The sequence below is a fragment of the Trachypithecus francoisi genome, unplaced genomic scaffold (genome assembly GCF_009764315.1).
Source record: "Trachypithecus francoisi isolate TF-2019V2 unplaced genomic scaffold, Tfra_2.0 Lachesis_group7, whole genome shotgun sequence".
In the NCBI taxonomy this organism is placed as follows: domain Eukaryota; kingdom Metazoa; phylum Chordata; class Mammalia; order Primates; family Cercopithecidae; genus Trachypithecus; species Trachypithecus francoisi.
The window spans coordinates 18419911-18447297 of record NW_022681472.1 but is presented as its reverse complement, the minus strand read 5'-3'; the positions used below and the strand labels follow the sequence as shown (position 1 = coordinate 18447297).

Here is a 27387-nt window from a genome sequence, read left to right as displayed (position 1 = left end):
GCGGCCGCAGAGGCGGGGCCGAGGGTGGCGCGGGGCGCGCGCTTTTCCCGGGTGCTCGGGTAGCTGCGGCCGCAGCGGCGGCGGCGGGCATGGCAGAGGTGCAGTCCCAGCCCTCGAGGGGGCCGCAGCTCAACGCGCTACCGGACCACTCGCCGTTGCTGCAGCCGGGCCTGGCAGCGCTGCGGCGCCGGGCCCGGGAAGCTGGCGTCCCGCTCGCGCCGCTGCCGCTTACCGACTCCTTCCTGCTGCGGTTCCTGCGCGCCCGGGATTTCGATCTGGACCTGGCCTGGAGGGTAAGCGTGCGTGCCCCGGGCGCTCGGCAGTGCGCACCTCACCCGCCCCGTCCCCTGTCCCACGACCCCGGATCCCCGACCCGTGCCGAAGCCCAAGGCAGGTAATGCGCCCCTAACCACGCGGCGTGGGCGCTGAGGCTGTAGGTGTTACGAGAATCCGGCGCCGGTCCTTCCAGTTTCTCTGGGTCATGGAAACGAGAAACCTAGAAAGTGTTGGAGCGGTGGGATAATGGCCCGTTTGATCTCAAGCCTGGGGAACGCCTGCGCTAGATGAGTCTTCTGAACCTACAAAGTTTGGGGGAAATGCCTTCCTCTGTAGGAAAGCTTGTGGTACAAAACAAAGTAACAGCTTAGAAGTTCCAAGCTCAGATTTATCACACGTGACCAGATTAACTACGTGTAGAGGGGAAAATGAAATTGCTGGTAAAACTGAAGTTCTGAAGCCATATAGTAGCAACATAGTATTATTACTAGTAACTCTTTAGTGTCAAGACAGTAAAACAACCCAGTATACTTCGAGTCTGGGTTGTAGTCGGGCAGTTCTTTTGTGTTTCCGGTATGTTACAGCTCATTGAAAGAAGAGGTGATGGAAAGATAAGAATTAGAAAGAGGCATGCGATCTTGAGTTTTATCACTTTAGGTTCAACATCCTTATCTGTTAAATAATGATGGAAATGCCTGTCTCATTGATTGTTTGTGAAGATTGAACATTAACCAGTTTAACAGAACAAGCTGTGCCCAGCACAGTGCCTGGCACACAGTAAGCATTTAGCAGTTGAACCAGATCTAGCCCTTTCTCTAAGTGGCTTGTTCAGTGTCACACAGCTGCCTAGCAGGAAAGATATTATAGTACAAAATTCCAGTGTGTCTCAGTATGAGGTTTTTGAGGGTTTCTCTTGTTTGTTTGTTTTAGAGTGAAAGCAAGTTTATTAAGAATGTAAAGAAACAAAATAATGGCTACTCCATAGAGACAGAACAGCCTGAGGTTGTTTTTAACTTAAGTAAAATTATGGTAAAAATAATCTAGATAACACAAAATCCTAAAACGTGAAAAGTAAGTTTCTAACAGTAACTTTCTAAAGGAAAAAAGCTCCCTACCTCAAACTTTAGTTTGTCAGTCACATACCCAGAGGCTGGTTAGTGTTACTCATTTATCTTTTTAGACAGCCTGATCTTGCACAAGCATGTTTGTGTGTGATTTCTATTTTGTCTTGCTTGCCTATCTTTGCGGCCATCCCATATCAACTGGTATACATCCATCTTACTCTTTATTGGGCTGCTGTTATTCTACTGTATGGATATAGCAGACTACATTAAAATTTATGTAACCTGTTATTGGACTTAGGGCTTATTGCTGTTCATTCCTTCATTCAACAATTATTTTTTGGACTCTACAATTTGCCTAGTAGTACACAAGTTGGAGTCAACAAGGTGGCTTGGTTTCTTCCATCACTGACGGGGCATGCTTCATGTCCTCATACTTTGTGCATAAATAGGAATATAAACTTACAGGATAAATTCAACCAGTGAAATTGCTGGGTGAAATTAGATGTGTATTTTTCAGTGTTGAGTAATATAACAAAGTGTCTTCCAAAGAGTTTTCATTGCCTTCCAAAGGTCGCAGTGGCTCAGACCTGCAATCCCAGCACTTTGGGAGGCTGAGGATGGTGGATCAATTGAGTTCAGGAGATCACGAACAACCTGCTCAACATGATGAAACCTCATCTCCACAAAAAATAACAAAAATTAGCCAGGTGTGGTGGCACATGCATGTAATCCCAGCTACTTGGGAGGCTGAGGTGGGAGAATCACTTGCTCCAGGAGGCGGAGGTTGCGGACCGCCAAGATTGTGCCACTGCACGACAGCCTGGACAACAGAGTGAGGCCCTGTTTCAAAAAAAAAAAAAGAAAGAAAGAAAGAAAAAAAGAATCTCTATCACTCATCACTCTGATATTACATGATTTTGCCTTTTCCTCCATAACCCACACTGTATTACCAAACATGATTTGTGTATAAACCTGCTAGAAGAGATATACTTTTTCATTGTTATTATAATAAGCATCTATTTAATTATAAGTCATTAATAATTTTTTATATACATGTAAAATTTCAAAATTTCTTTCCAGTTAACTGAAAATGGCCTGTGTTTGCTTTTGTTCATTTTTTTACTATTATACTTTAAGTTTTAGGGTACATGTGCACAACGTTTAGGTTTGATGCATAGGTATATGTATGCCATGTTGGTTTGCTGCACTCATCAACTCGTCATTTACATTAGGTATTTCTCCTAATGCTATCCCTCCCCCAGCTCCCCTCCCTCCAACAGGCCCTGGTATGTGATGTTCCCCACCCTGTGTCCAAGTGTTCTCATTGTTCAATTCCCACCTACGAGTGAGAACATGCAGTGTTTGGTTTTCTGTCTTTGTGATAGTTTGCTGAGATAGATGGTTTCTAGCTTCATCCATGTCCCTGCAAAGGACATGAACTCATCCTTTTTTATGGTGTATATGTATTCCATGGTGTATATGTGCCACATTTTCTTAATCCAGTCTGTCATTGATGGACATTTGGGTTGGTTCCAAGTCTTTGCTATTGTGAATAGTGCCACAATAAATACACTTGTGCATGTGTCTTTATAGTAGTATGATTTATAATCCTTTGGGTATATACCCAGTAATGGGATTGCTGGGTCAAATGGTATTTCTAGTTCTAGATCCTTGAGGAATCACAACACTGTCTTCCACAATGGTTAAACTAATTTACACTCCCACCAACAGTGTAAAAGTGTTCCTATTTCTCCACATCCTCTCCAGCATCTGTTGTTTCCTGACTTTTCAATGATCGCCATTCTAACTGGCGTGAGATGGTATCTCATTGTGGTTTTGATTTGCATTTATCTGATGGCCAGTGATGATGAGCATTTCTTCATGTGTCTGTTGGTTGCATAATGTCTTCTTTTGAGAAGTGTCTGTTCATATCCTTCACCCACTTTTTTGATGGGGCTGTTTTTCTTGTAAATTTGTTTACGTTCCTTGCAGATTCTGGATATTAGACCTTTTGTCAGATGGGTAGATTTCTAAAATTTTCTCCCATTCTGTAGGTTGCCTCTTCACGCTGATGGTAGTTTCTTTTGCCATACAGAAGCTCTTTAGTTTAATTAGATCCCATTTGTCTATTTTGGCTTTTGTTGCCATTGCTTTTGGTGTTTTAGTCATGAAGTCCTTGCCCATGCCTATGTTCTGAATTGTATTGCCTAGGTTTTCTTCTAGAGTTTTTATGGTTTTAGGTCTAACATTTAAGTTTTTAATCCATCTTGAATTAATTTTTGTATAAGGTTTAAGAAAGGGATCCAGTTTCAGCTTTCTACATATGGCTAGCCAGTTTTCCCAGCACCATTTATTAAATAGGGAATCCTTTCCTCATTTCTTGTTTTTGTCGGGTTTGTCAAAGATCATATGCTTGTAGATGTGTGGTGTTATTTCTCAGGCCTGTGTTCTGTTCCATTGGTCTATTTAACTGTTTTGGTACCAGTACCATGCTGTTTTGGTTACTGTAGCCTTGTAGTATAGTTTGAAGTCAGGTAGTGTGATGCCTCCAGCTTTGTTCTTTTTGCTTAGGATTGTCTTGGCAATGCGGGCTCTTTTTTGGTTCCATATGAACTTTATAGTAGTTTTTTCCAATTCTGTGAAGAAAGTCATTGGTAGCTTGATGGGGATAGCATTGAATCTGTAAACTACCTTGGGCAGTATGGCCATTTTCACGATATTGTTTCTTCCTATCCATGAGCATGGAATGTTCTTCCATTTGTTTGTGTCCTCTTTTATTTCGTTCAGAAGTGGTTTGTAGTGCTCCTTGAAGAGGTCCTTCACATCCCTTGTAAGTTGGATTCCTATGTATTTTATTCTCTTTGTAGCAATTGTGAATGGGAGTTCTCTCATAATTTGGCTCTCTGTTTGTCTGTTATTGGTATATAGGAATGCTTGTGAGTTTTGCACATTGATTTTGTATCCTGAGACTTTGCTGAAGTTGCTTATCGCTTAAGGAGATTTTGGGTTGAGATGATGGGGCTTTCTAAATATACAATCATGTCTTCTGCAAATATGGACAATTTGACTTCCTCGTTTCCTAATTGAATATCCCTTATTTCTTTCTCCTGCCTGAGTGCCCTGGCCAGAACTTCCAACATTATGTTGAATGGGAGGGGTGAGAGAGGGCATCCCTGTCTTGTGCCAGTTTTCAAAGGGAATGCTTCCAGTTTTTGCCCATTCAGTATGATATAGGCTGTGGGTGGGTCTGTCATAAATGCCTCTTATTATTTTGAGATACATTCCATCAACATCTAGTTTTTTGACAGTCTTTAGCATGAAGAGCTGTTGAATTTTGTCAAAGACCTTTTCTGCATCTATTGAGATAATCATGTGGTTTTTGTCGTTGGTTCTGTTTATGTGATGGATTACGTTTATTGATTTGCATATGTTGAACCAGGCTTGTATCCCAGGGATGAAGCCCTCTTGGTCATGGTGGATAAGCTTTTTGATGTGCTGGGATTCGGTTTGCCAGTATTTTATTGAGAATTTTTGCATCGATGTTCATCAGGAATATTGGTCTAAAATTCTCTTTTTTTGTTGTGTCTCTGCCAGCCTTTGGTATCAGGATGATGCTGGCCTCATAAAGTGAGTTAGTGAGGATCCCCTCTTTTTCTATTGATTGGAATAGTTTCAGAAGGAATGGTACCAACTTCTCTTTGTAGTGCTGGTAGAATTTGTCTGTTAATCTGTCTGGTCCTTTTTTTAGTTGGTAGGCTATTAATTATTGCCTCAATTTCAGAGCCTGTTATTGGTCTATTCAGAGATTCAGCTTCTTCCTGGTTTAGTCTTGGGAAGGTGTATGTGTCCAGGAACTCATCCATTTCTTCTAGATTTTCCAGTTTATTTGAGTAAAGGTGTTTATAGTATTCTCTGATGGTAGTTTGTATTTATGTGGGATTGGTGGTCATATCCTTGATCATTTTTTATTGTGTCTATTTGATTCTTCTCTCTTCTTTATTAGTCTTGCTAGCGGTCTATCAATTTTGTTGATCTTTCCAAAAAACCAGCTCCTGGATTCATTGATTTTTTGAAGGGTTTTTTGTGTCTCTATCTCTTTCAGTTCTGCTCTGATCTTAGTTATTTCTTGCCTTCTGCTAGCTTTTGAATTTGTTTGCTCTTGCGTCTCTAGCTCTTTTAATTGTGATGTTAGGGTGTCGATTTGAGATCTTTCCTGCTTTCTCTTGTGGGCATTTAGTGCTATAAATTTCCCTCTACACATTGCTTTAAATTTGTCCCAGAGATTCTGGTACATTGTGTCTTTGTTCTTACTGGTTTCAAAGAACATCTTTATTTCTGCCTTCATTTCCTTATTTACCCAATAGTCATTCAGGAGTAGGTGGTTCAGTTTCCATGTAGTTGTGCGGTTTTGAGTGAGTTTCTTAATCCTGAGTTCTAATTTGATTGCACTGTGGTCTGAGAGACAGTTTGTTGTGATTTCTGTTCTTTTACATTTACTGAGGAGTGCTTTACTTCCAATTATGTGGTCAATTATAGAATAAGTGTGATGTGGTGCTGAGAAGAATGTATATTCTGTTGATTTGGGGTGGAGAGTTCTCTAGATGTCTATTAGGTCTGCTTAGTGCAGAACTGAGTTCAAGTCCTGGATATCCTTGTTAACCTTCTGTCTCATTGATCTGTCTAATATTGACAGCGGGGTGTTAAAGTCTCCCATTATTATTGTGTGGGAGTCTAAGTCTCTTTGTAGGTCTCTAAGGACTTCCTTTATGAATCTGGGTGCTTATATATTTAGGATAGTTAGCTCTTCTTGTAGAATTGATCCCTTTACCATTATATAATGGCCTTCTTTGTCTCTTTTGATCTTTGTTGGTTTAAAGTCTGTTTTATCAGAGACCAGGATTGCAACCCCTGCTTTTTTTTTTTTTTGCTTTCCATGTGCTTGGTAGATCTTCCTCCATTCCTTTATTCTTTTTTTTTTTTTTTTTTTTTTTTGAGATAGAGTCCTGCTCTGTTGCCCAGGCTGGAGTGCAGTGGCACGATCTTGGCTCACTGCAAGCTCCACCTCCTGGTTTCACTCCATTCTCCTGCCTCAGCCTCCCAAGTAGCTAGGACTATAGGCACCTGCCACCACGCCCAGCTAATTTTTTGTATTTTTAGTAGAGACAGGGTTTCACCATGTTAGCCAGGATGTTCTTGATCTCCTGACCTCGTGATCCGCCTGTCTTGGCCTTCCAAAGTGCTGGGATTACAGGCGTGAGCCACCGCACCCGGCCTTCCATTCCTTTATTCTGAGCCTATATGTGTCTCTGCATGTGAGATGGGTCTCCTGAATATAGCACACTGATGGGTCTTGACTATCCAATTTGCCAGTCTGTGTCTTTTAATTGGGGCATTTAGCCCATTTACATTTAAGGTTAATACTGTTGTGTGAACTTGATTCTGTCATTGTGATGTTAGCTGGTTATTTTGCCCATTAATTGATGCAGTTTCTTCATGGCATCGATGGTCTCTACAATTTGGCATGTTTTGCAGTGACTGGTACTCGTTGTTCCTTTCCATGTTCAGTGCTTCCTTCAGGAGCTCTTGTAACGCAGGCCTGGTGGTGAAAAATCTCTCAGCTTGTCTGTAAAGGATTTTATTTCCCCTTCACTTATGAAGCTTAGTTTGGCTGGATATGAAATTCTGGGTTGAAAATTATTTTCTTTAAGAATGTTGAATATTGGCCCCACTCTCTTCTGGCTTGTAGGGTTTCTGTCAAGAGATCTGCTGTTAGTCTGATGGGCTTCCCTTTGTGGGTAACCCGACCTTTCTCTCTGCCTGCCCTTAACATTTCTTCCTTCATTTCAATCTTGGTGAATCTGACAATTATGTGTCTTGGGGTTGCTCTTCTTGAGGAGTATCTTTCTGGTGTTCTCTGTATTTCCTGAATTTGAATGTTGGTCTGCCTTGCTAGGTTGGGGAAATTCTCCTGGATAATATCCTGAAGAGTGTTTTCCAACTTGGTTCCATTCTCCCCATCACTTTCAGGTGCACCCATCAAAAGTAGTTTTGGTCTTTTCACATAGTCCCATATTTCTTGGAATCTTTGTTCGTTTCTTTTTGCTCTTTTTCCTCTAACCTTGTCTTCTTGCTTTATTTCATTGATTTGATTTTCAATCACTGATACCCTTTCTTCCACTTGATCAAATCAGCTACTGAAGCTCGTGCATGCATCACGAAGTTTTCGTGCCATGTTTTTCAGTTCCATCAGGTCATTTAAGGTCTTCTCTACACTGTTTATTCTAGTTAGCCATTCGTCTAACCTTTTTTTCTAGGTTTTTAGCTTCCTTGCGATGGGTTTGAACATGTTCCTTTGGCTCAGAGAAGTGTGTTATTACTGACCTTCTGAAGCCTACTTCTGTCACCTCGTCAAGGTCATTCTTCATCTGGCTTTGTTCCATTGCTGGCGAGGAGCTGTGATCCTTTGTAGGAGAAGAGGTGCTTTGGCTTTTAGAATTTTCAGCTTTTATGATCTGGTTTCTCCCCATCTTTGTGGTTTTTTTCTACCTTTGGTCTTTGATGTTCATGACCTACAGATGGGGTTTTGGTGTGGATGTACTTTTTGTTGATGTTGGTGCTATTCCTTTCTGTTTGTTAGTTTTCCTTCTAACAGCCAGGTCTCTCAGCTACAGGTCTGTTGGAGTTTGCTGGAGGTCCACTCCAGACCCTGTTTGCCTGTGTATCACCAGTGGAGGCTGCAGAACAGCAAATATTGAAGAATAGCGAATATTGTTGCCTGATCCTTCCTCTGGAAGCTTCATCCCAGAGGGGCCTATATGAGGTGTCTGTCGACCCCTATTGGGAGGTGTCTCCCAGTTAGGCTACACAGGGGTTAGGGACCCACTTGAGGAGGCAGTGTGTCCATTCTCAGAGCACAAACACTGTGCTGGGGGAACCACTCATCTCTTCAGAACTGTCAGACAGTGACGTTTAAGTCTGCAGAAGCTGTCTGCTGTCTTTTGTGCAACTATGCCCTGCCCACAGAGGTGGAGTCCATAGAGGCCATAGGCCTTGTTGAGCTGTGGTGGGCTCCACCCAGTTTGAGCTTTTGGTCTGCTTAGTTTACCTACTCAAGCCTCAGCAATGGCGGATGCCCCTCCCCCAGCCAGGCTGCCACCTTGAAGATAGATCTCAGCCTGCTGCGCTAGTAGTGAGCAAGGCTCCATGCACATGGGATCCCCCGAGCCATGCACGGGAGAGAATCTCCTTGTCTGCGGTTGCTAAGACCTTGGGAAAGCATAGTATTTGGGTGGGCATGTCCCTTTTTCCAGGTACAGTCTCTCATGGCTTCTCTTGGCTAGGAAAGGGAAATCCCCCAACCCCTTGCACTTCCTGGGTGAGGCGATGCCCTGCCTCACTTCAGCTCACCCTCTGTGGGCTGCACCCACTGTCCAACCAGTCCCAATGAGATGAACTGGGTACCTCAGTTGGAAATGCAGAAATCACCCGTCTTCTGCATTGCTCACGCTGGGAGCTGCAGACCAGAGCTGTTCCTATTCAGCCATCTTATAATGGATCCCATTTTTATGTTTTACTGATTTGTAAAATATTTTTATGTATTTTAGGCCTTTGTCCTTGATTTTTGTTTGTTATATTATTTATATTTTTTCTGTGCAGAATTTTAAATTTTAATGTAATCAAATGAATTGATTTTATTAGTCTTTGATTGCCTTTGGGTTTTATAATCTCTTCTCTTGTCCAAATTTTTTTCTAGTTATTTATGTCTTATCTTTTTTTATCTTGGAGTCTTTGATCTATTGAGATTTGTTTTTATGTTAGGAGTAAAATAGGAATCCAGCTTTATTTATTTTCATTTTTTAGATGTCTATATAAGTATCCCAATATCATGAGTAATAAACTAATATGTACTAGTAACTACTGAATATGAAAACACAATCTCAGGTCCTATGAAGAATGAAGCTTAAATAAGGCATTAAGCATATATATGTTTAGAGATAACTAACAATAAAACATGTTTAACTTACTGATTTCCTTTTAGCTTCTTTTAAAAAAGTAACGTTTAAATAGAAAAATAAAATTGACCCTCAGCCCCGGGACATATATATTTTTTTCTGTATTCCTTAAATAAGGAATTGTTTTCATTGCACCGTGCCCTTGAGGAATTGGCTAGCAGGACTGTGTCTAAATCCACTGGATAGAAATCAAGTTTCTGTCTGTAAACTCTTTGTCTTGCTTTTCTGCCAACTGGAAAGGAAAAGGAAAGGGTAAGAGTGCAAAACTTTTTTTTTCATTTTCCTCTGCAATAGCACTTAATTCTACTCTAACTTCTTCATTCATAATATAGAAGCCCTATAGCTTTTGTATAAAGAAAGCTTGATAAGTGCTTCAGTCACAGTGAAATTTCTCATTATTCTAGTTTTTATATTTGAAGTTATAATGAATTAGCAAGGTTTTGTTATATAATCCTAATAGCTAATATGCTTATAGAATGCAACATACTTTGGTAAGTAGGGTTTTCATGGATTATCTTTTATTATTTTCTCATTTTGGGAGAAACAGATATAAAGAATAAGTAACTTGTCTGAAATTATGTAACTATTAAGTGTTGAAGCAGGGATTTGAACTTGGGTGGGGCTCAGGAGAGAGCCTGTGCTCTCAAATACACTGCACTAGCCTCTTCTGTTTAAAACAACAAACATATAAAACAGATAACCATTCACTTTTCTGCCTGTTCTACATAGTCTCATGAATTCCTTCTATCAAGTGATAGCCCAGTTCCTTATACTTTTGTTCCATATGATAAGCTTTTTATGCTATAATTATCTTTATGGTTTTCCCAAAGCTTTCAAAATTCCATAGATTCTCCCTGCTAATTTCTCTCTAAGTGCAGCTTCTTTTATAAAATTTTTCATATCATGTGTCCATTTCAGTTTCTACTCTGCTCCTGATAGTTATTGCCCTTGAAAAAATGTGTAATTTCTCAGAGTTTTACTTTACTTTTTTTTTTGAGACAGAGTCTCGCTCTGTTGCCAGGCTGGAGTGCATCGGCACGATCTCAGCTCAGATAAGTGCAACCTTCGCCTCCCAGTTTCAAGCGATTCTCCTGCCTCAGCCTCCTGATCACGCGCCACCACACCCAGCTAATTTTTGTACTTTTAGAGATGGGGTTTCACCATATTGGCCAGGATGGTCTTGATCTCTTCACCTTGTGATGCATCCACTTTGGCCTCCCAAAGTGCTGGGATTACAGGCATGAGCCACTGTGCCTGGCTGGAGCGTTACTTTTCTTATTCTTATAATGCCACAACCGTAGCTACTTCTCAGGGTAGTTGTGAGGAGGAATTCAAAAGATGGCATTAGACCCTATAAAAGTGCTCCAAATATGGTGATTCTTATTTTGTTTCAAAGTACATGAAACATGTAAGAAGAAACCTACTCTATTACAAAACATAGTTAACCCATAACATTTTAAATGTTTATTTACTTCTAATGTTTGCAAAACAGACCTTCCAATAATGAATATTTATTTTTAGCCACTTCTTTGTTGTTGTGGACATAGGGTGATTTGTTTGAGAATTGCTCAGTAGCAGTTTATTTACATAATTTATTTATGACTACTGTATTGTGAATTTATCTATCAGTGGATAAGTAATGACCAAAGATCCAGGTTTAGATCTTTCAGTTTGCAAAAATTGTGCCAGATAGTGATTTGTGCCTCTTCATAGAAGTCAGTTTTTCAAGTGTGTGGATCCAGTTGGTTTACTCATGACTTACTTTATTCTTTCATTAAACACGTGTTGTTATCTCCTGAGTGTGCAGCACTCTGCAGAGGTGAATAAGCTGAGCACCCTGCCACTATTAAACCTAAATCATCCCTTCTAATGAAGCCACAACTTTTGTCATTCCACAGGAAAAAAAAAAACATTTCTATATAGTTACTAATGTGCTGCCTCCAGCGTTTTACTTGAATTGGAATGAAAAAGACTTTTTATGTCTGAGGAAACTATCAGAAAAGTAAAAAGCATTGTAGAATGCTATTAACAGTTATTCTGGTACCCCCTAAGACTGGAGGAGGAAGAGAAATTCACCTTATAGAGTAGAATGAAGATATTAGGATCCACAATGTACCTGTTGTTCTCACTGCTTTTGGAAACTGCTATTTAGGTCACCAATGATTTCTCTGTTGGCAAATTGATTTTTTTCTTTCTTACTTCTCTCTTACATTTAACTCTTAGCAACATTCTCTCTTTTTTTAAAGTTAAGAAAAGTTTATTAAATACAGAAATGAAATAGAGGGAGACAGACAGAGAGAGAAAGAGAGGGAGATAAATCAGAGATGGGGATGAGGGGGAGCAGGGCAACACAGATGGCACTGTCTTCCCTCTCCTGTACCAGTGCTGGTTCTCTTAAGGTCCACCCAGTTTCTCTCTTCCTCCAGCCATTCCCAACCATTGACATTTTCCAAGGCTCAGCATTTTCCTCTCTAGTTTTTGTCGTTTGTAGTTTCTCTACCAGATCATTGCTGTTTTTGTGGTTATAGTTACCTTGTTTATTCCAGTGACTCTCAAATATAAATTCTGTCCTTTTCTTTGCATTCCAGTTTCACATCGTTAACAGGTCTCTTTAAACTCAAAACAAATATATTATAACTTGTGAAAAATTGAGAGTGCCAAAAATCATAAAGAGGAAAATTAAAATATGAATATAATAATTTTTGAATACATAATTTGCTTTAGTATTTTCCACAATATGCTGGCGGTGTTCATATTATTTGCATATGCGATTAGACATTTCTGGTGGTTCTTTTGGAAAGAAAGAAAGTGGGATTTCTCCAAACCATATTTTGACAAGATCCAATACCCAAGCACACTGCTACTGGGCTCTTCTAACTCATTTGATTGATTTCTATACTTCCTTATTTCAAAAAATACCAAAGGTGGTGTTTCAGTTCTCTATTGCTGAGTAACAAGTCACTCCAAGAATAAGTGACTTAAAACACAATGATTTATTTGTTTTTGATATCACCAGTTTGCGCAGGGCTCAGTGGGAGTGGTTCATCTCTGTTCCACATGGCATTAGATGGGAACTTGGCTGAAGTCACACTATCCAGGATGGCCTCTCAACCTCCATGCCTCTCTCCACATGAACTGCTATCATTCAGTAATCTCACATAGTGTCTGGGTCCCAAATAGTAAATTCAGAAGGTACCAGGCTTCTTAAAGCTTGGCCCACGAAGTGTCACTTCTGCCAATTGATATTAGATCAAAGCGAGGTGGAAGGCCAGCCTAGATTCAAGGGGAGGGAAGCAAATAGATACCACCTCTTAATGGGAAGAATGGTGCACGGGCATATCAGGAGGGGAGGAATTGGTGGACTGTTTTTGGAGAATATCTACCATGGGTGGTGGATGAAAATTGCTCAGCTCTGAATTTGTGATAAACCCCCGTCACCTCAGATCCTTGATAAAGGGAACTTTCAGTTTTCACAGCTAAAAAGATACCCCAGATTAAACTCTTGACATAATGGATGGCAAAGTTTATACACAATGCCAAAGCTTTTCTTCCATTTTTACAAAATCCTTACCATGTATGCCATTTGTAGACAATTTTAATTTTATTTTTCAGTTACTACAAAACTATTATAAGTGGAGAGCAGAATGTCCCGAAATAAGTGCAGATCTACACCCTAGAAGTATTATTGGCCTCCTAAAGGCTGGCTACCATGGAGTCCTGAGATCCAGGGATCCCACCGGCAGCAAAGTTCTTATTTACAGAATCGGTAAGTCATGTACAACTCTTCTTTTTTTCTCCTCTCCTCCAGTTCAGTTCTGTTCCCTCTCCTCTCTTCTCTCTTTCTTCCATTTCTTTCCTTGAATACCATATAGAAAGCTTCAAAGCGTTCATCTTTAGGAATTTGGGCTTTAATTTAAAATTTTGGGTTTTAACTTAGGTTAATTTAGGTCCTAATGTCCCCCAAATATAATAACACTTTGGCAGTTGTGAGAAAATTAACAGATACAAGTGAAAATCCTAGTTCCATTCTTCCATGCAGTCAACTGTACAAGATAAGAAGAGAGGAAAATAGTGAAGATAAATAGTATGAGAGTATTTTAAAAAATCATGGAATAGTATTTCAAAAATGCTTAGTGGGAAGTACAAATCCCAGCTGAGGTGAGGAGTTTGAGACCAACCTGGCCAATATGGTGAAACCCCGTGTCTACTAAAAATACAAAAATTAGCCGAGTGTAGTGGTGCATGCCTGTAATCCCAGCTACTTGAGAGGCCAAGGCAGGAGGATCACATGAACCTGGGAGGCAGAGGTTGCAGTGAGCCAATTGCGCTATTGCAGTCCAGCCTGGGCAAAAGAGCAAGAGTCCGTCTCAAACAAACGAACGAACAAAAAACAACCAGAATTCTGGGCTATAATGTAAACTCCATGAAATTATGGATTTTATCTGCTCTGTTTACTGGTGTATTCCAAGCACTGAAAACATGGTCTGGTACTTGGTAGGTAGTCACTAAATATTTGTGGAATGAGTGAGTGAATGACTAGTTCGAAAATGCCCCAGGCCAAGGAGCAAGAGGCTCATTCTTTTGGGTGGAGGAGGGTCCAGAGGAAAGGCAACTCCTCTGGGAGCTGTTGCAAACACTGTATTCCATTAACTCCTGTTTATTCTCATTGCATCCCCCTTTTTTCTATTAGGTGTTGCTAGTGTTTCTTGTGGATTGGTGTCGTAGTGTATTCAGGCCACTATAACAAAATGCCATAGACTGGATGACTTATAAAAACAGAATTCTATTTCTCACAGTTCTGGAGGCTGGGAAGTCTAAGATCAAGGCACTGGCAGATTTGGTGTTTGGTGAGGGCTGCTACCTGGTTCCTAGGTGACATCTCTCACTTTAACCTCACATATTGGAAGGGAAAAGGCATCTCTCTTGGGATTCATAAGGGAACTAATCTTATTCATGAGGGTTCCATCCTCATGACCTCATCATCTTGCAAAGGCCCCACCTCTTACTACCATCACATTGGGAGTCAGAATTTCAGCATATGACTGTTGAGGGGATGCAAACATTCAGACCATAGCAGTTGGTGACCTATAACTTCTGTCCTCCCTCAGACCTGTGTGTGATTAAAAATGACAGGCATAGGAGAAGGACTCACACTATTCCCAGAATTTCTCATGACCCACCCAGTTGGAAGGACAAAGATAAACTATCATTTCATGACCAGAATTTTTGAATTATAATTTTACAGAAATATTTATATCTTTAAAGATTTAAAATATTTAAAGATTTAAAGTATTTAAATATTTGCATTTCTTGCCTGCTTATAGATAAGATACCTGCCTATAACTCAACTGCTTGCTATACTGCAAGAAGATACAGTATTTAATTTTTGAAAGGATATTGGAAGATGGAGTAAAATGATTTGGGGCTGTTTTTTATTGTTTATTTTTGTGTGCTAGCTTAAGTGTCAAATAAAATTGAGTTAATCATGAAATCCCATATATAAAACAGACATCATGATCTTTCTGTTCTTTCATTGCTGCACTAGTGTCAGAGGAAATTGAATGAGCTTATAGCAATGAAGTTCCTTGAGCTATTTAGGGGTAGTCTTGCCAGATTTAACAAAGTACCTATGTTTTGTTTAGAAAATAAACCTATATGTTATAAAATTAAGGGATGCCCAGTTACATGTGAATTTCAGATAAACAACAAATAGTGTTTTTAAGTATGTATGGAGCATCCTTATGTTAAAAATTATATACTGGTTATCTGAAATTCAACTTTAATTGGGTGTTGTATATTTTACCTGGTAACTCTACTCAGGGGTCCAAGAACCATAAAACTGAAACCTGCAGCTAATTATTTCTGTAAATGTCTTGGCTCTGCATTGCCTGGCTAGATTTTATTGTTTCTAGTTTGTTCACAAACTGACTGAGGCAGGTGAAGAAGTAAAAGTGACACCTTGATAGTGAGAAAGCAGATGTGCAGCTTTGATCATAAATACCTTAACACTGAACCAGTAGGGATATTTTCGAGCCTCATGTAGCACATTAATTTAGAAGTATATTGTTTAACTCAAGAGATTTGAAAATCAAGAAAACGTAATTTAGTGATGGTCAGAACAGGAACGTATGTTGCAAATCTCCTGTATGTTCTGTTATTCTACGATGAAAGGGAGAAACTCAGAAAGTTTTATGAGTAAAATGAAAACTTTTCTAAATTTAATTGAATTAATGGGAGGAGTTAAAGAAGGAAATCTGTGGTGGAGTTCTTTGATAGAACTTTAGCATAACCACTTCCTCTAGATACCATCTCTGTGTAGTAAAAGCAATGAGAAAATGCACACAGCCCTTTCCTCCATGCGGGCTGGGCAACCCAAGGTGAAGCTAAGTTTTGACCTTCATCAGCCAACATACTAGAGGATATAATTTTATGTCTTTTGAGATTCCATAGTATACTACAGCAGCAAAAGTAAAATTTGACAGTGAGTGTGAAGTTTTGACTGTGGCTTAGTTCTTGTGAATACAGGTTCTGGAGCATGTGACCTGGATTGGAATCTCAGCTCTGCTACATTCTAGCTGTGTGAAACACTATGTAGCTGTAACTGCATTTTCTCATCTGTAAAATGGGCATAGTGAAAAGCTATCACATAGGGTTGCTGTAAGCATGAAATCAGTCAATCAGTCTGTCTATCTAAAATATAACGAGAGCATTACCTGGTACATAAAAGCACTCAATACATGTGAAGTAGATACTGGAGAAGGAATTCAAAATATAAGGTATATTTTTCTTTTGCCTCAACGAAGCTTAAATTCCAGACAGCAGTGTACCACAGAACTTTCTATGATGACGAAACTGTTCTACAGTAGCCACTATTCTCATGTGGCTATTGAGCGCTGAAATGTGACTACTGCAACTAAGAAACAGATTTTTTTTTTCTCTTCTAAGCTAGGATCTTGCTCTGCCACCTGGGCTAGAGTGCAGTGGCACAATCATAGCTCGCAGCCTTGAACTCCTGGGCTCAAGTGATCCTCCCGCTTCAGCTTTTGGAGTAGCTGGGACCAGAGGCATGTGCTACCACACCCAGTCGGTTATTTTATTTTTAGTTTTTAGAGATGCGTTCTCACTATGTTGCCCAGGATGGTCTCACTCCTGGCCTCAAGCAATCCTCCCCTATCAGACCCACAAAGTGCTGGGGTTCTAGGCATGAACCACTGCACCCGGTGAAACTAAATTTTTGATTTAAATTTGAATGGCCACATATGGCTAATGGCTACCATATTAGCCAGTGTAGGTCAAACAGTGATGTTGGTTGGTTCAGAACTTAGGATATTAACTATTTTTTTGATTGGCAAACTTCATTTGTTCTACTTGTTTTTTATCATTATTGTATTCAGCCAATGTCTGAAGTTAGTAGAGTATTTTTGATCTGGATTACCTGTGGGTTGATTATTCAAATTCTTATGAGAAATGTGAGATGTGAGGTTTGGTTTTTTGTTTTTTTTGTTTTGTTTTGTTTTGAGACAGAGTCTTGTTCTGTTGCCCAGGCTGGAGAGCAGTGGGCCACCTCGACTCACTGCAATCTCCGCCTCCTGAGTTCAAGCGATTCTCCTGCCTCAGCTTTCCAAGTAGCTGGGCCTACAGGCGTGTGCCACTATGCCCAGCTAATTTTATGTTTTTAGTAGAGACGAAGTTTCACCATGTTGGGCAGGCTGGTCTTGAACTCCTGGCCTCAAGTGATCTGCCCACCTTGGCCTCCCAAAGTGCTGGGATCAGAGGCGTGAGCCACCATACCCGGCCAGAAATCTGAGACTTTTAAAAAATAACACACCTCCTAAAGGATCCATTAATATGACAGAAAATAAAAATTAAAAAATAGCAATCCCATTGTGCCTTCTTAGGAATATTTCTGTTTATTCTTTCTTTTTCTAGATCAACTTTTCTCTTGCTACTAAATGCTACCAGTTATCATTTAAATCAGTTAATGGCCAGCCACTGAAAACAAAACAAAAACTCCTTGTTTCCACAAAACTCTCCATCCTTCTCCATTTCCTTACATCCATCTCCCCCTCTTCTTGTTCTCAGCCAAACTCCTTTTGTTAGCGATGTCCACCATCCACATTTTCTCACAGTTCTTCCTCAGCCCACCCTAGTTTGATTTCACTCCCATCCCTGCTGAAATGAACATAACCAACCATCAGTGACTTTCTTTTCACCACATCTAATGGACGTGTTTAGTCCTATTTCACTTAACCTCTCAACACAGTGAATCACTTCCTCTTTCTTGAAAAATCCTCTTCCCTTGGCTTCTCTGATGCCATGTCTGCCTGGTGTTTTCCTCTGACATCACTGGCTGCTCCTCCTTAATCTCTTTTGCTGGCATCTTCTCTTCTATTTATCCTTTAAACTCTGAATTTTTTTAGGACATTGGCCTCAGCATTTTCTTTTTATGCTATTTTATCTCTCTGCTTTGATAGAGAAAAACATAGCTCTGAGACAATCCCAGATGGTCTCATATGGATCGTCATATAGGCACAAACAACCCCCGGATTTGTATCTTCAGTCCCACCTTTTCCTTGAGGATCCCAACCCACACAACTAGCTCCTATTCCAGCTGTACCCAGTTGGATGTCTCACAGTCACCATTTTAACATGTCCATACTTATGATCTTTTTCACCCAAACACGTCTCTTATCTCAATAAATGGCACCACATGTACACCATGGAATACTACACAGCCATAAAACGAATGAAATTATGTCCTTTGCAGCAACATGGATGCAGCTGGAGGCCATTATCTTTAGTGAATTAAGACAGGAACAGAAAACCAAATACCACACGTTCTCACTTATAAGAAGGAGCTAAACACTGGATATATATGACTTAAAGATGGGAACAGTAGATACTGGAGACGACAAGAGAGGAGAGGGAAGGAGGGGAGCAAGGGTTGAAAAACTAACTATTGGGTACTATGCTCACATACCTGGGTGACAAGATCATCTATACCCGAAACCTCAGCATCATGCAGTATACCATGGTAACAAACCTGCACATGCACCTCCTGAATCTAAAAAAGAGTTGAAAATAAATAAATAAATGGTGTTACCATTCTATCCAGTTCCCCATGCCAGAAACTTTGTTTGTTTGTTTGTTTGCTTGCTTGAAAATTTACTATTACTTAGTTAAGATTTTTTTTTTTCTTTTTCATTCATCCTGTTAGGCACTTCAGTCTGAAGACTTACATGTTTTTTTCAGCTTTGGAGAACTTTTCTCTATTGCTATGATTCCTCTGTCCTTTGTTCTCTGTTACTGCCTTCTAGAACTTTTATTAGTTGGATGTTGAAACTCCTGGATCCAGCTGCATGTATTTCTTACCTTTTTATTCATACATGTGAACTCTTGGCTCTTTTGTGCCAAATTTGAGAGAATTCTTCAACTTAATCTTCCAAACCATTTTTCCTTGATCAGCTCTGTCTTTTCCAGCATTTATCCCATCAATGAATTTTTTTAAAAAAACTTATCTTTTTATTTCTAAGATCTCAACTGAGTCTCTTTAATAATAACCTGTTCTTATAATATCTTACAGTATTCTTCCCGCCCCCTGCTGAAACTATTATGCTTCTTTAAAAAAATTCTTAAAATTTTTTTTTTACAGACTGATTCTTTCTATGTTGCCCTGATTGGACTCAAACTCCTGGGCTTCAGTGTCGCCCCTGCCCCCAGTTCAGCCACCCTAGTAGCTGGAAATACAGGCACCTACCGCGGCACCTGCACCTGGCTTCTATTATGTTTTTAAGTGTCTCCTGCTTTCTTATTTTCTCGAGTTGATGCCTTTGTCTATTGAGTTTGGCTTCCCTCTCTCTCTCTGTGTATGAATGTGTTTAATATTCTAATTTTTAAGGAAAAGATGTATTTTAAAAAAGATTATCTGCCTGTCCATCCATTACTGTCATTTCTGCATGGCGTGGCCTGTCCCAGGGGTGGTGGGAAGGGGTGAGATGAATGAACAAGAATCTCAGTAACTCCTCTCTTAGCACAGGTACTCCCTGTTTTTCTTTGGTGTGGGCAGCCACCTAAGTGCTTCCCTGGCTCTTCTTTCCCAAGCCCTCACTTCCTGCTCTAGCCTACAGGGACATGACTCTGCAATGTACTACTTACCACTGAAAGGCTGTCAGAGGATCAACTTGCCTCTCTGTTTCCTCATGCATTTCTCTTAGCTACCTCTTTAGTTACTATGGGGCCCTAATGGCTCTTTATAATCCAGGCCCTTGCTTTTCCGTTTCCAACACCTCTGAGCTTGGAGCATACACAATGGCATTCCCATCTTTATGTGAGATTGTACCTTCATCTTGCAGTCAAATTCATCCTGCATCCATTCCTTTTCCCCCCATACTCTTTAAAAGTCATTCTTTGCTAGAATTTGAGGAGGGAGGGAGAAGCAGGCACATGTTCTTGTACCCCAGTTGGATTTATTATTCAATTCATGATCTTTGTAGATGCTTTTATTTCAACTGATCTTTTAAGTCTAAAATGAATTAATCTCCCTTTGGAAATCTTTCTGATTTTTTATACAATGCTAAGATATGATATGCTTTATTTTTTTAGCACACTGGGACCCCAAAGTTTTTACAGCTTATGATGTATTTCGAGTAAGTCTAATCACATCTGAGCTTATTGTACGGGAGGTAGAAACTCAGCGGAATGGAATCAAGGCTATCTTTGATCTGGAAGGCTGGCAGCTTTCTCATGCTTTTCAAATCACTCCATCTGTAGCCAAGAAGATTGCTGCTGTACTTACGGTAAATGTATATTTTAACTGTCAGGCATAATACTTCCAAATTATAGTTTTACATTTTGTTATATATTATACAAAGAGAAGCAAAAGAACATTTATTAGAAATTTAAATACAATTTGGAAATGATATGTAGAATTCAGTAATGCTAAGAGGAAGTAAAATGTTATTAGTTTATAAAAGAAAAAATGTTGCAACAAACTGCAAAAATATGTTCAAATTAGTAACGAGAGGATTTATGCATCTTAATATGTGGTGACTTTATCTTTTCATCATTAAAATATTTTTTCTAAATTAAAAATTGATTTAAAAATGTATAAGCAATGGCACAATAAGATGTCACATAAGTCTTGGTAGGTATATATTGATATCTTTTTTTCCAAAAGGTTTTTAAAGTGGTCATCATGTTTGACTCAGTAATTCTATTTCTGGGAAACTAGCTAAGGAATAATCTTTAATATATTAAAGATTGCATATAATAATAATAGCTTACTATGTGCCAGGTACTTTGCTAAGTGTTTCAAATGCATTACCTTTTAATGTCCACACTGAGCCTATGACATATGACCATTGTATTTTCCCACTTTGCAGTTAATAAACTATATCCAAAAAGTGACATAGCGATGCCCAGGCACACACAGTTTGTCAGTAGTGAAGTGAGAATTCCAGCCCAGGTCATCTGAATGTAAAACTAGTGCTTATAGCCACCACTTCTCCTATACATAAAGACAGTTACTGCAGCATCAATTTCAGTAAAGAAGTAAAATAAAATAAAATAAAATAAAATAAAATAAATAGTTTATTAGTCCAGAAAATAGAAATGTGGTTACTTAAGAAATGGTACATTCATTTGATGGATTCTCACAACAATGATAAAACATGATATTTACAAAAGCTGTATTATATCAGTGGAACACAGTGGGGTGAAAATTATTTAGACAGCATAGTAGCAATTATGTTTAAAAGAAAATTATACATAGAAGGGATTTGGAAGGACAATCCCCAAATTAATAATACACCTCTGAAAGCGATGCATGGAAAAATAAAAGAACCTCACATAAAAGAACCTTGGAATGAAAGGTCTCTGTATTAATAATAAACTTGTAGGTAGGAAAACTATCCTCTTCCTTCAACTCTTAACTTCGTAAACTTTCTAAATAAGCCTATATTACTGTGATGCTAAAGACATATACCAATGTCAGAGTTTAAAAGTATGTGTTTATTGTGCTAGTCTTTCAATATTTGTGAATTTTTTTTTCAAAATAAACATTTTTGGGGAAAAAATTAAATGTAAATTTCCAAAGGACTCATTGGTTCGTTAAAAGAACATCTATATGTGATGGGAAAGGAATTTTCTGGTGAAAGTGTGCAGATATTTTATAAAATACTTTGCCAAATCTATAAGGAGAAACCTTTTTAGAGATCTTTTCTTAATCTCGTGACAGTGAACTGTAAGTCAGGCTTTTGTGTTGATGGAATAAATAATTTTGAAGATAAAATCACACTTTAGGTATTTCCGTAAGTTTAGCAAGTGTTCAAAGAAGAGACTTGACATTAGGTATCAGATTGTAATATTTATGTTTTGTTATTAAGATTTTTTTATTTTCAAAAGGATTCATTTCCATTGAAAGTTCGTGGCATCCATTTGATAAATGAACCAGTAATTTTCCATGCTGTCTTTTCTATGATCAAACCATTCCTGACTGAAAAAATTAAGGAACGGGTGAGTAAAGCATATTCAAGTTTGTGTTCCTCTACACCAAACATTCCAACCCTTTTTAATTTAAGGATTGCTTTATTATTTTTCCTCGTACCTGCCCATCTATGTCGTTAGCCCAATATTTTGAATATTTATCTAACAAGCCAACTAAAAAAAAGTAAATTAAAATATAGTTTTAATTTATAAAAATGAGGCATATTGGTTGTATGACTGTGGGGTAACTGGGCTTTTCATACACTGTTGGTTGGAATGCTTAATGGTATATTCCTATAGAGGGCAGTGTGGCAAAGACATCAAAATCACTGTCTTGAATTACCTGTACATAAACAAAATTACATATATTAGAGGAGCCCCAGCAGCAGAAGACTGAAAACCAGCAAGTGTTCACCATTAGGGCATTAGTTAAATAAATATCGACACAACAGAAAACAACGAGATTGCAGGATGTTTTGTAAACTGAAGTAAGCAAAATGTGGAATAGTGTTTATGGCATGCTACCTTTTGTATACAAAGGGGAGAAATAAGAATATATTTCATACATTTACATTAAAAGGATATATAAAAAGTAATATAAGTGGATATCTATAGGGAACAAGAGAAGAGGTGTGAACTACAGTATATGAGAATAGGTTTGGGAGCAAGATCTCTCACTGTGTATCTTTTATCTTGTTTTGATTTGTAGCCATGTGAATTTATTACTAATGCAAATAAAAATAAACATTTTTCTTAAACAGTGAAGCCTAATTAACAGTTTCAGTGTAACTGAGAACCACAGTAACTGAGGTATATGACAACGTCACGCTAGTAAGAGCAAAGATACTGGATTTTTTTTTTTTTACCTACCCTATGGAGTCTTATCTCAGAAAAAACATCTCATATCTCTTAGACTTTTTGAAAAGTTGAAAATAGAGTATGCATTCTCAAGAATGGCAACCATTCTTCTAAATTAATCTGTAAAGAAGAATTTTTAGAGCATCTATTTAGACAAACATGGGCATCATCTAATGCCTTGAACACAAAACAGTTTGTAAAGGCTTTAACAATTTAAATCTAAAAAGTTACTGAAATATCAGCAGTGATAATATAAACTGTAATAACACATTTGGAATTTTAAAAAAAGATGTTCTTTCATATTAAGAAAATATAACATCTTATACCTGTTCAGAAAGTTATGCCCCTCCAGCTTCTTTAGAGGTTATCTAGTGGATATTTCTGTTTGTCTTCAGGAACCACCCTTAAATTGCCTGCTTTAGCAAAGATGGCCATTTTCAGCTACTTTTTATTCTAGTATTTTTATACCAATCAACTTTTTTGTTCGTCTTTTTCTATATTCAGTGTAACTTGATAATAGTTGGCTTCCCTCTGTTTAATTCTTAGAGAGCTAAAAATAGCTATTTCTAGTTTTCATTGTATTTTAGATAAAAACAAAAACAAGAATAAACTGAACCTAAGAAATAGGAGAATATGGAGAAAAAAGAAAGAAAAGCAAAAAGTTGAGAAGTTAGGGGAAGGATGTCAGCAAAAGTTAGTTGACATGAAACAGACTTGCCAAAATAGGGAGAAAAAACTGATCCAGCCACTGTTTTCCTTTTCAACTTTTTGGCAATGCCCCATACATTTTCTTATTTTGCCGCTTCCTGAGGAGACAGAATTTCTTCTCAATTAACTGATAATATTTTACATATTTCAGAAAAAAATTAAAGATTGGCTTTCTGAGTTTCCTAAGTGAGTATAGGAAACTCATTTCATCCATCAAGCTCCATACCCCGGCACATAGTAGGTGCTTATTAAATGATTGTTGAATTCATAGAGGAACATTTTGCCCTAGAAAGTGGAAAAAGCTTATTTATTTATTTTAGCAGGTGTGCTTTTGGTTCAAGTTTCTATGGCTTTCTCTTAACTTCAGGGCATTCTATGATCAATTTTTATAGTTTAAAATATTTGAAAAGTTAAGGTTCTCAACCATCATAATTGTCTTTTCATATTTTTTAAAAATTTTGACTTTTTTATTCTTTTTTTTTTTTTTTTTTTGAGACAGGGTCTCACTTTGTGCAGTGGCACGATCTCAGCTCACTGCAACCTCTACCTCCTGGGTTTAAGCAGTCCTCCTGCCTCAGCCCACCAAGCAGCTGGGACTACAGTCCCACACTACCATGCCCAGCTAATTTTTGTATTTTTTTTGTACCAGCCATATTGCCCAGGCTGGTGTTTAACTCCTGAGCTCAAGCAATCCACCTGCCTTGGTCTCTCAAAGTGCTGGGATTACAGGCATGAGCCACTGCACCCGGCTGTCTCTTAACTTTATACCAGCCGACAGTATCCATTGACTGTACCATATAAATTGTTTTCATAGACCTAATTGTGTGCTCAGATATATGCTTCTACTTAATATGAATTAGTACCAGCTAGTACATTTTTAGTATCTATAGACTAGTCCCAAGGTATTAGTTTGGTAAGAATCACTTGCAAATAAGGGAATAGAATTTATAAAATACTTTAGTTAGTCTTTAAAATTTACTTATGGAAGAGGAAAATGACTTTTTATAAATTTTATGGAGTTATAAGAATGCAAATCCAAGAAAGAGTAAGATTATTAGATCCACAGTAACACAACCTAAACATAAGTAAAATGATTAGATTCATAACCAGAGGAATAAAGGATGTAGTATCTATTTATACTTTCCTATTTTAGAAGTTATTAGAATATCTTGTTTTATGAGGTTGATTTTCCACTGGAAATGCATCTAATGAGGATTCCTTCTAAAATGTTTTGGCTATTTCAGATTCATATGCATGGGAACAACTACAAACAAAGTTTGCTTCAGCATTTCCCAGACATTCTTCCTCTGGAATATGGTGGTGAAGAATTCTCCATGGAGGACATTTGTCAGGAATGGACAAATTTTATAATGAAGTCTGAAGGTTATCTCAGCAGCATTTCTGAGAGCGTTCAATGAGAAGTTACTTCATGTGAATGGCTTCCTAATTAAAAACATGAGTGATATTCAACCTGGTTAAATGAATGAAAGAAAAGGAGCAAATCTTTTAAACTAATGCTTGCCTGATCTTTAAAAATGTAGAAATCTTCTGACATGAGCAACACAAGTGTTTGGAAAGATTTTTTACTTTTTAAATGCTTTTTTCTCTACTTTTGAAGTAATTAAATGGCAGTACATTTTAAGAACATAAAAATTGGCGATTTTGTACTTGGAAGAGAACATGAAAGTTATTACTAAAGTAGTCGTTCATGTGCATCTTTGTATGTTTCTAGAAAATTATATTTTAAACAAATTCTCTGATTATATTAGTTTAGAAATAAATTTAGAAATATTCGACGTAAAAATATTAGCACAAGTCAGCTGATGATAAAAAAATTAACACTTATTTTAAGTGGATGTCAGATTAAATTATAATTCACTATAATTAAAATCTGAATAGAGTTTTATAGTTATTCCTGTGGGCCAGCAAGACATTTCATCTCAGGGAAATTTTATTTTAGTATATTAACACGATAGAAACTTTTTTTTTTTTTTCCAGACAGAGTCTTGCTGTGTACCCCAGGCTGGAGTGCAGTGGTGCGATCTCAGTTCACTGCAACCTCTGCTAGGATTACAGGTGCACACCACCACTCCTGGCTAAGTTTTGTATTTTTACAGAGATGGGGTTTCGCCATGTTGGTCAAGCTGGTCTCAAACTCCTGAACTCAGGTAATTTGCCTGCTTCAGTCTCCCAAAGTACTGGGATTACAGTCGTGAGCCGTTGCGTCTGGCCACAATAGAAACTTTCAACTGAGGAGTCTATATGCTATACTACTTTGTGTGGCATCTTTAGGTTTCTATGAAATCATTCATGTTGATGTCATTGATTAACAAAAATAATTTAGAAAATACGTCAGGCACAGTTGATGGCTTCTCAATATCTGTTTTGCATTTTTAAACAAATCAAAAATGTAATTTTACTTTTGCTTATGGCTATTCTTACGACTACACAGAAAGGGATGGAATCATATTTAATTGTCTTATACATGAACTATTTTTAGTTAAAAATAACATAACTACACAAAGGAAAGGAACTGTTTATATTTTTAAAAATTACTGTCAATTACATTTGGTATTTTTCAGATTATGCATAAAATAATATGAGTTTGACTATTGTATCAGAATATTTTAATCAAATCCTGCAATTTATATTAACTTAAAAAAAACATCTGGTAGAGGCTGGGCGTGGTGGCTCAAACCTGTAATCCCAGCACTTTGGGAGGCCAAGGCAGGATGACTGCTTGAGCACAGGAGTTATAGATCAGCCTGGGCAACACAGGAAAACCCTGTCTCTATTTTAAAAATAAATGAATAACAAGTAAAGATGTACTGTTAGTACTGCAGTTTATAATATTTCATTTATTAAGAAAGATATCATCTCAGCTTTCATATTCAACATAGCTCTCAATTTATGACATAATTTTTATACTTAGTATTTTATAATTTCTTAATTTTGTTATAAACTTGAAAATGAAAGAATACGAGGTCTGAAATCTCTTGAACATTTGTTCAGCTAGTTAGGTTTCAACATTAATCATATACATTAATAGTATCTTTATGTAAGGATATGTAAAGGGTGTTTTTCTTTATAAGAAAATTAGTTTAATCAGGTGAGCTGATACTTATGATTATGCATATATCTATGATAAAATTGAAAGTAACTGTGGATGTTCTTTAGAGAACGTGTTTTGATTTTGACTTAGCATTGGGAAGCTAACAACATTATAATTTTTATTAAAAAACTAGACCCTGCCTATTTTCTAAAAAACACTTTAAATTCTTTTAAAATAAGAGCATACTATTTAAAATTGTATAATTAAAAATAATAAATGAATAAAATCACTTAAAAAGAATAAAGTGTGAATAACAAAAAACCTCTGGCTTATCCAACTTTTGTTTCTGGAAGATTTATATCACCAGTTCCACTTCATTTATTTTTGGCTATTTCAAACACTTTCTTATGACTCTGTGGAGGAGTGATTAGTTTAGTACCCAAATAAAGGATAACATTTTAAAATGTCTTTTAAATGTGATTTTTTGGTGATAGGATCAATAGTAAATAGAATTAAGATAAGTCAATCAATCTAGGCATATTTTATGATGGAACTTTGTAATGTTTATAAATGAAGAAATTCACTGAAGAATATTAAAAGAAAATTGAAATGAATGGGCAAACGAACAAAGTGTCAAAGCAAATAATTGTCTAACTGTCCATATTACTTTAGTGATTATACCAGAAGTGCCTTTTAAAAGATTAACTGCATTGTGTGCTCATTGTGTTAACTGCACAGTAATTTATTTGTTTTAATATTGTTTGAAAGAAAATAAACATCTTTCACATAAACCATAGTGTACAAGTTATTTTTTAATTTTAAAACATAAATATGAGGCATTATTTTTCAAACACTGCTTTTCCTTACAGAAAAAAAAAAAATCTTAGCACATCTGTTTGTCCATTACTCAAGTGTCAGTTTTTTCTTCATAAGT

The 27387-nt window shown here is 37.7% G+C and overlaps 1 protein-coding gene across 1 annotated transcript; it reads left to right on the top strand.

Annotated features, from left to right (window-relative positions):
- TTPA (alpha tocopherol transfer protein) lies at nt 1–25195 on the top strand. Its single transcript, XM_033203013.1, has 5 exons — nt 1–293; nt 12965–13118; nt 19955–20148; nt 21755–21865; nt 24646–25195. Exons 1-5 carry the CDS (start codon nt 90–92, stop codon nt 24817–24819), a joined length of 837 nt encoding a protein of 278 aa, XP_033058904.1. The 5' UTR covers nt 1–89; the 3' UTR covers nt 24820–25195.
- Nucleotides 25196–27387: the final 2192 nt, after the last annotated feature.